Source organism: Procambarus clarkii, chromosome 25 (assembly GCF_040958095.1).
Source record: "Procambarus clarkii isolate CNS0578487 chromosome 25, FALCON_Pclarkii_2.0, whole genome shotgun sequence".
In the NCBI taxonomy this organism is placed as follows: domain Eukaryota; kingdom Metazoa; phylum Arthropoda; class Malacostraca; order Decapoda; family Cambaridae; genus Procambarus; species Procambarus clarkii.
The window spans coordinates 28800121-28808992 of NC_091174.1; the positions used below are offsets into that span (position 1 = coordinate 28800121).

At 35.6% G+C, this 8872-nt stretch overlaps 1 protein-coding gene across 6 annotated transcripts in view; it reads left to right on the forward strand.

Moving 5' to 3' along the window:
• The first annotated feature begins 323 nt into the window (after window positions 1–323).
• LOC123749201 (uncharacterized) overlaps window positions 324–8872 on the forward strand; it is a 23553-nt gene continuing 15004 nt past the window's right edge. For 2 of the 6 annotated variants that reach the window (XM_069331371.1, XM_069331373.1), the window contains exons 1-5: window positions 460–584; window positions 2948–3037; window positions 6594–6772; window positions 7030–7194; window positions 7305–7391. In XM_069331371.1, coding sequence (XP_069187472.1) covers window positions 7155–7194; window positions 7305–7391 — 127 coding nt within the window. In that variant the 5' untranslated portion in view covers window positions 460–584; window positions 2948–3037; window positions 6594–6772; window positions 7030–7154. Of the gene's footprint in view, window positions 585–2947; window positions 3038–6593; window positions 6773–7029; window positions 7195–7304; window positions 7392–8872 lie in introns of all 6 variants that reach the window. The other 4 variants (XM_069331376.1, XM_069331375.1, XM_069331374.1 and 1 more) reach the window with 4 other exon arrangements.

Sequence of the window (8872 nt, forward strand, 5' to 3'; positions counted from 1 at the left end):
GTTTAAGAATGAGATTTCCTTGTTCTAAAGGAATGAAAATAACACTGCCTTAATCTCAGTCGATTAAGGCAGTGTCTGGGATGCTCCCGGTGGCCGTGCCTGATGCACGAGCACCAGGCACGGCCGATAGTGTACCTTTAATTGTTCTTTTAGTGTAAATAACGGAATAAAATGTAAGACATAGTCTGCAGATCTTTTTCCAGATGTCTTTTATTTATTTTTCCTAAAGAAAACTAAGATATTGCGAATTTTGCTTAACAAGTACATTAATTATTAACTTTTTGTCGTTATTATTGTTATAATTAAAAGAATTACATCTTGTTTTTTGCTTATGTACAAAACATAGTCTAATAACCACAGTTCGTTGCCCCTAAATCAACACAACATAACCAGTTTACTCATGTCATCGCCCCTAAATCAACAAAAACAACCAGTGTATTATTGTAAATAATTATATCTTATGATTCCTTAGCAATGGTAAGACATTTTTAAGACTCTAACCTTCGTAGGAAGGTATGCTCGTATACGAACTGAACGACCGCGCTTCACAACAAAAACATGGCCACATGAGTTGGATTATTCCGGTAATATTGAACTACTGTTCATTGTTATTAGTTTAACAATACTCTTAGGGAATGTCATAAGAGTCGTAAGTAAGTAAACTTACTTACTTATCTCTCTCATCTCATTTTTCTCTTGTAATGTATCTTTCATTTATCAATTCTGATTGAAATTACCTACTTAAAATTATCTGCTAGATTAAGGACCTGCCCGAGACGCTGCGCGTACTAGTGGCTCTACAAGAATGTAATTACTGTACTATCCAATGTATTCTCTCAAACCCAATGTACCTTCTTGTATATATATAAATAAATAAATAAATAAATAAGTTAGGGAATGTCATAAGAGTAGTCACAGGGCAACCAAAGGTACCCAGCTTCTGGGTACGGGATCTTTGCCCGAAACGCTATGCGTGCTAGTGGCTTTACAATAATAATAATAATTTATTTAGGAAAAATATATACATAGATGCAGAGTTACAGTACAAACATTCTGTTTGATTTATAGATAGAGGTAGTACATACAATACCTAAAGCCACTAGTACGCATAGCATTTCGGGCAAGATTGTAAAATCATCATTATTCCTATTTTCTCTCTTAACCCTAAGTGTACCTTCTCGTATATTAATAAATAAATAACCAGGGTTTTTTATGCGGCTGTGCTGAAAGCCTGACGTAAAATAAATCATTGTGTCGGAGAACAGGAAGCTACAAATTAGGCTTATATTGAGGTTCCCCCCCCCTTTCCCCCCAATTACGGGTCTGTCTAATTACCACAAGCTACCACAAGCTACACAAGCTTCACAAAGCTTCCTGGCAATACGTTAGTAATGAATAAATATGATATGTTAGGCTAACCTAACCTAACCTAACCTAACCTAACCTAATCTAACCTAACCAAATCTAACCTAACCAAATCTAACCTAACCAAATCTAACCTAACCAAATCTAACCTAACCAAATCTAACCTAACTTAACCAAACCAAACCTAACCTAACCAAATCTAACCTAACCAAATCTAACCTAACCAAATCTAACCTAACCAAATCTAACCTAACCATATCTAACCTAACTTAACCAAACCTAACCTAACCTAACCTAACCAATGCTTGGATCGTCGACTTGATTTGGTGTCACCATTTCTTTATTTTCGTCTAATTTCTTTATAAAAAGATACTTTTTCAGATTAAAATTATGTTTTTTCGTGTTGTACATTCAGTACCAACATTATAATGAGTAAATATATCTTATTTATTCATTACTAACATATTGCCAGGAAGCTATGTGAAGCTTGTGTAGCTTGTGGTAGCTTGTAATTAGACAGACCGCCAATTGCTGGTGGAGTAAATCAGCCTAGCCTACTTCTTCCTAGCATAACCTAGCCAACACTAGCCAAGCCTAGTCTACCCTTGCCTAGCCTAGCAAACAGCCCTTGAACCCCCTACTGTTAAGACTCTGCTCTCTGATTGTACCTATGACACCTATTATTAATTTCCTTCTGTATCTTTAGCTCCAGTATGTTGTTATATTATGCTGTGCAAATTTGGGACCTGGCCCTCTAGTATCTTACATATATGTATTATTTGATACCATTCTTGTCTCCTGTCCAGAGAGTACATTTTGAGAGCTTTGAGACGGTCTCAATTATTTAGATGTTTTATCATTTATATGTTTGCTGTTTATGGTCTCTTTATTTCCTCTAATTCAGAGATTTCTCCTGTTCAGAAAGGGGGAGTCAGTACCGAGCAATACTCAAGACGGGACAGCACCAGTTATTTGAATAGTATTAGCATTACTGTGGGTGGGGTCTTTGATTTTTAACATTCTCATAAACCATTCCATTATTTTTCTGGCCGCCACTATATTTGCTCGGTTATGTTCACAAAGTGTGAGGTCGTCAGACGTCGTAATTCTCAGATCTCTTGCATGTTTTTTTCCTTCATAGAGTAGGGTCTGATTGTGTCCTGTGTTCCTTGTTTAATTTAATTTCCTCGTTTCTACCATACTTCAGCACCTGTAACTTATCACTGTTAAAATCATGTTATTTCTGTTTTTTCAATGTCTCCTACAGTGCCAATTTACTTGTGTCTTCTGTATCATCTGTAAAGTTTCATTGTTCAAATTTCAGTTATATTTTGCTTGTATTTTCACATGTATTAATTTTATTTTTATCTCAGTTTAATTACTGAAAAAATGCCAAGAAGTTAATATGTAAACAAAAAGTGCTTATGAGATTTGCAGTGTCACAACTCTCATTTGCAGTTTTTGGATGGTGGTGCAAGTATGCATCCTACCTTGTTCTTGTAGTTTTATATAATTAATCTAAACTGATTCTATTTTATGCCTGGTTTTAAATAGTTTTGTACCTTTTGGGTAAATTTTACAGCAGCCCAACATCAATTTCAATCGGTGATATTGTTTCTCATGCAGTCGAATATCTGAGAGCTCATTGCAACAATGGATTCCAAAAATCCAAGTAAGTTTCATTATACAGTAATTAGGATTAGGTTTCCTTTATCGCGGTACTAGATTTTAATCATATTGCATACTTTATGATAGCCCAAATTATCATAATTTTCAGGACAGAAAAGTGTATGAAGTAGTCTTTCATGCTACATTTATCCATTTAGCTAAGAGTATAATTAGCAAATGATTCACAAAAATATTAATTACACAATTTGATAATTGTCCCAGACAGACGTAAAGATCATTGCATCCTCGTTTTCTGATGTGGTTGTTTTGTCATCCAAAGATTGTACATTATTACCTAAAATTCCAATTTAGAATATTTATTAAGTATTACTTAGTTTGCTTTCATTCTAGAGTATGCACCTCCTCTCTTGGATTGCCTACCCTCCATCCTTCACCAGACATTAAATATCTTTGCTTATACTAAGTATTTAAAGTGCAATCAATACCTGCTTGATGGGGTTCTGGGAGTTCTTTTACTCAGCAAGACTGGCAGTAGGCCAGGCTTGACTTGTGAGAGTTGGGTCCACCAGGCTGTTGCTTGGAGTGGCCTGCAGGCGCACATACCCACCACAGCCTGGTTGGTCCGGCACTCCTTTGAGAAAACTATCTAGTTTTCTCTTGAAGAAGTCCACGGTTGTTCCGGCAATATTTCTTATGCTCGCTAGGAGTATGTTGAAAAACCGCAGACCTCTGATGTTTATTCAGTACTCTCTGATTGTGTCTATGGCACCCCTGCTCTTCACTGGTTATATTCTGCATTTTCTTCCATATTGTTTACTTCAGTATGTTGTTATTTTACTGTGTAGATTTCGGACCTGGGCCTCCAGTATTTTCCATGTGTATATTATTTGGTATCTCTCTTGTCTCCTTTGTAGTGAGTACATTTGGAGAGCTTTGAGACGATCCCAATAATTTAGGTGCTTTATCGAGTCTATGCATGCCGTATATGTTCTCTGTATTCCCTCTATTTCAGCAATCTCTCCTGCTCTGAAGGGGAAAGTGAGTACTGAGCAGTACTCAAGACGGGACAACACAAGTGACTTGAAGAGTACAACCATTGTGATGGGATCCCTGGATTTGAAAGTTCTCGTAATCCATCCTCTCATTTTTCTGGCTGCCACAATATTTGCTTGGTTATGCTCCCTAAACTTTAGTTCGTCAGACATTATTATTCCCAAGTCCTTTACATGTTACTTTCCTACTATGGACAATATTTGATTGTGTCTTGTACCCTGTATTATGTTTAAGGTTCTCATTTTTACCATATCTGAGTACCTGGAATTTGTCGCTTTTCAACATCATGTTATTTTCTGCTGCCCAGTCGTAAACTTTATTAATACTGTATCTACTTGTAGTTTTTCAATATCTTCAGCAGAGGTCATTTTTAAGCTGATTTTTGTGTCATCTGCCAAGGATGATCCAACGCTGTGCCTTGTATATGAGTCTATATCTGATATGAGAATAAGGGAAAGCAATGGTGCAAGGACTGTATCTTGAGGTACAGAGCTTTTAACTGTTCTTGGACTCGATTTTATATGGTTGACTGTTACTCTTTGTGTTCTGTTTGACAGAAAGCTGAGTATCCAGCGTCCTATTTTACCAGTTATTCCCATTGACCTCATTTTGTGTGCTATCACTCCATGGTCAAATCTGTCGAATGCGTTTGTGAAATCCGTGTACTGTATACCACATCTGCATTCCCTTTTTCTTCTAATGCCTCAGTGATTTTGTCGTAATGGTCAAGTAGCTGTGAGAGGCATGATCTTCCCGTTGTAAATCCATGTTCACCTGGATTGTAGAGATCATTTGTTTCCATGAAAGTAGTGACCTGACTCCTGATCAATATCTCAAATACTTTTATTATGTGGGACGTTAGTGCAACTGGTCTATAATTCTTTGCCAGTGCTTTGCTCCCTCTCTTGTGTAGAGGGGCTATGTCTGCTGCTTTAAGCGCATCTGGTATTCCCCCGTAGTCCAATCTCTTCCTACTCACTATACTGAGTGTCCTGTGCTAATGTCACTTTGCATTTCTTTATAAATATTAAATTCCATGAGTCTGGACCCAGGGCCTGAGTGCATGGGCATATTGTAAAATTCTCTTTCAAAATGTTCCATGCTCGTGTTGATATTGGTTATATTTACAGGGGTTTGGATATCACGCATAAAGAAGTTGTCCGGATTTTTTACTTTCATGCTGTGTATCTGAGTGCTAAACATATCCTCATACAGCTTCTTTAGGATTTCACTAATTGTAAAATTAGTGTTATGACAAATTAGAAATTTGTCATCCTCAATGTATGAACCTTCACTAATACAAATAGGTCCAATATTGGCAGTGATATTTTCTTATGATTTAGCATAAATGAGGAAATATTTTGGGTTTTCCTTTATTTCTTGAATTGCTTTTTTGTCTAGTTGCCTCTCTTCAATCTGATATGAATGCTTCAGTCTCTGTTTTATTTCTACAATCTCCCTGTTTAAATTATTCCTTCTTTGTATGAAATGTTGTCTGCTTAATCATTTCCGTTGTTTTTTTGTCTCTTTTTGTAGTGTCGCCTGCGTTTTCTTTCTACGTTGGACCTCTTTCTGGCTTTCCTCAAAGGGACATGTTTCAGACAGACTTCATAGGCTTCAGAAGTCTGTTTTTCTATTCTTTGTGTATGATGTTTATTACTTAGAACACATTCCCATTGAACGTTCGTAAGTTCCCCATTTATTTTTGCCCAGTCTATCCTTTTATTATTATTATTAAAATTGGATTTATTGAATAACCCTTCTCACTTGTTGTTTCTCTTAGGCCTACTACCATTATTAATGTTAGTTTTCACTTCAATGTTGTCCGAGTACGTAGTGTTTGAGACAGTAATGTCGCTGATTAGCTCATCATTGTTTGTAAATATCAGGTGCAGCGTGTTTTCGTTCTAGTTAGGTCCTGTAATCTGCTGACTGTGCGAGAATTTGTCACAGAATGTCAGTAGTTCTCTGACCTGTAAGTTTGTTATTTCCAGGTTGATTTCCTGCTATAATGTTATTTTTACTATTCTCCATTTTAAAATGGGCAGATTGAAGTCTGCAAAGAAGATAATATCTGGTACTGGGTTTGTTAAGTTATCAAGGATATTCTCTATTTTGTGGATTTGCTCAGTTAATTTCTCAACTGTTGCATCTTGCAGTTTGTATATTAAAATAATAATTAGATTTATATTTTCAACCCTGATTCCAAGTACCTCTACCACCTCATTAGTTGAGTTCAGGAGCACTGTTCATGCCAGTTCCTCTTTAATATACATACCTACTCTTCCACCTGACCTTATTACTCTGTCACATCTATACAAATTATAATTTTGGATCCAGATTTCACTATCCATGTGGTCTTTTATGTTGAATGATTTGCTCATTCAAATCATTCATTCATCATTTGCTCATTTATTTGATCATTCAAATATGAATGATTTCCCATATTGTGTGTGACTTCTGGTGAGCTTAGGTAGTTCTACATTATAATGTAATTATACTGTACTGCACAGTTTATCATAACCCAAATTATCTTTATTTTTCAGTCCTGAGAAACGCTTTACAGCGATTATGTCCCTCATGTAATATTATCGTGAACATTAATCAACATGTCTGCAAGTGTGGCTATAGGCTTTTTGATGCCAAATGTAAAGCTCAGCCGGAAAGCCAGGCTCAGGCAAATATCAAGAGATCAGAAAAAAAAAATATATACCTGTTGTACATGGTAAGCTCACTTATATTTTTATTCACAATGTTTAATATGGAAATAAATAACATATAATTGATTAATTTAATTTTATTTAAAGGAAATATTTTACTCCCTTTCATATTGTTGTAAAGATTACCAACATATATTGTCAAATGAGCAATTTATGTCATCTGCATTTAAAATACAGCTTTCACACACTTCACGTATTTGTGTTGGATAATATCATTTTCCAGCTTTACATAGAATACTTTGTGTTCTTTATCTATGTTCAGATGAGTTGCATAAAAGTGTGCAAGATTTACAACACCAAAAGAAATTGAAGGAGATTGAAGAGGAGATAACAAGGCTTCGAGCAATTTATGATTCCCAAAATAACAACCCAAAAAGGCGGACAATTATGTACACTGGCACTTCGTCTAGAAAAAGCAGAGCTTTAGGTATTAGTATTATTGTCAACAGTTAAATATAATCACTAACTGCTCTTAAATGTAATTATAAATAACTTGTTATAGTAATATATTTTTTACTGTTTTTTTTCTATTACTAGGCACATCATCAAATCCTTTCCCTTGCAGTCATGTAGTAATGAAGCCTCCAGTTTCTGTTGTAGACGTTATACCCCAAAATATCAATGGTATGTTATCTAATTATTTTAGAGAGATACAAATATAAATGCATTGCCATAGTAACCAAGGACTAAGTTGCAAATACAGTGTGTGTGTGTGTGTGTGTGTGTGTGTGTGTGTGTGTGTGTGTGTGTGTGTGTGTGTGTGTGTGCAACCCATCCTCCGAATTGACAGTACGATTTATTACTAAGTGTAATAAGTACACTTTCGTACTGTCATAACCAGTGCATAATTGTACTTATTGGGCTGTTACATTTACCCAACTCCCTCCCCCGATTTAATTCTCCTCGTTTTCTGTTAACACACTCAGAATTTTAGGATGACGTTTTCAATTTCAATTAGCAATACACAAGTTTTAAATATCAGGAATTTCTTTTTCAGGTTTATTAAACAATATAGATTTTATACAACATTTTAAAATATCCTTAGTTATCCTTAGAGGGGCCTCGTAGCCTGGTGGATAGCGCGGAGGACTCGTAATTCTGTGGCGCGGGTTCGATTCCCGCACGAGGCAGAAACAAATGGGCAAAGTGTCTTCATCCTGAATGCCCCTGTTACCTAGCAGTAAATAGGTACCCGGGAGTTAGTCAGCTGTCACGGGCTGCTTCCTGGGGGTGGAGGCCTGGTCGAGGACCGGGCCGCGGGGACACTAAAGCCCCGAAATCATCTCAAGATAACCTCAAGATAGTTACTTTACAATTTATTGATATATTTTAGTTTTGTTTTATTAGTTTTATAAAACTGTAATATCAATATAGCTATAGGTTAAGTACTAATTGTAATTAAGAAGCAATAAAATTATTATCTTCAAAAACTAAGACGGTTAGGTGAGGGTGTGGTTTTCTATTCAGTTTTTCAGGTAAACTCAAATATTCACAATATATTTGACAGTACGATTTAATACTAAGTGAAAATAAGTACAATTTCTAACTGCTATGAATAGTACATAATTGCACTTATTTGTCTCCTTACATTTACCACCCCATTTTTGGAGGACGGACTGGTGTGTGTGTGTGTGTGTGTGTGTGTATATATGTGTGTGTGTGTGTATATATATATATATATAATATATATATATATATATATATATATATATATATATATATATATATGTCGTACCTAGTAGCCAGAACTCACTTCTCAGCCTACTATTCAAGGCCCGATTTGCCTAATAAGCCAAGTTTTCCTGAATTAATATATTTACTATAATTTTTTTCTTATGAAATGATAAAGCTACCCTTTTCACTATGTATGAGGTCAATTTTTTTTTATTGGAGTTAAAATTAACGTATATATATGACTGAACCTAACCAACCCTACCTAACCTAACCTAACCTATATATATAGGTAAGGTTAGGTTAGGTAGCCAAAAAAAGCTAGGTTAGGTTAGGTTAGGTAGGTTAGGTAGACGAAAAAACATTAATTCATGAAAACTTGGCTTATTAGGCAAATCGGGCCTTGAATAGTAGGCTGAGAAGTGAGTTCTGGC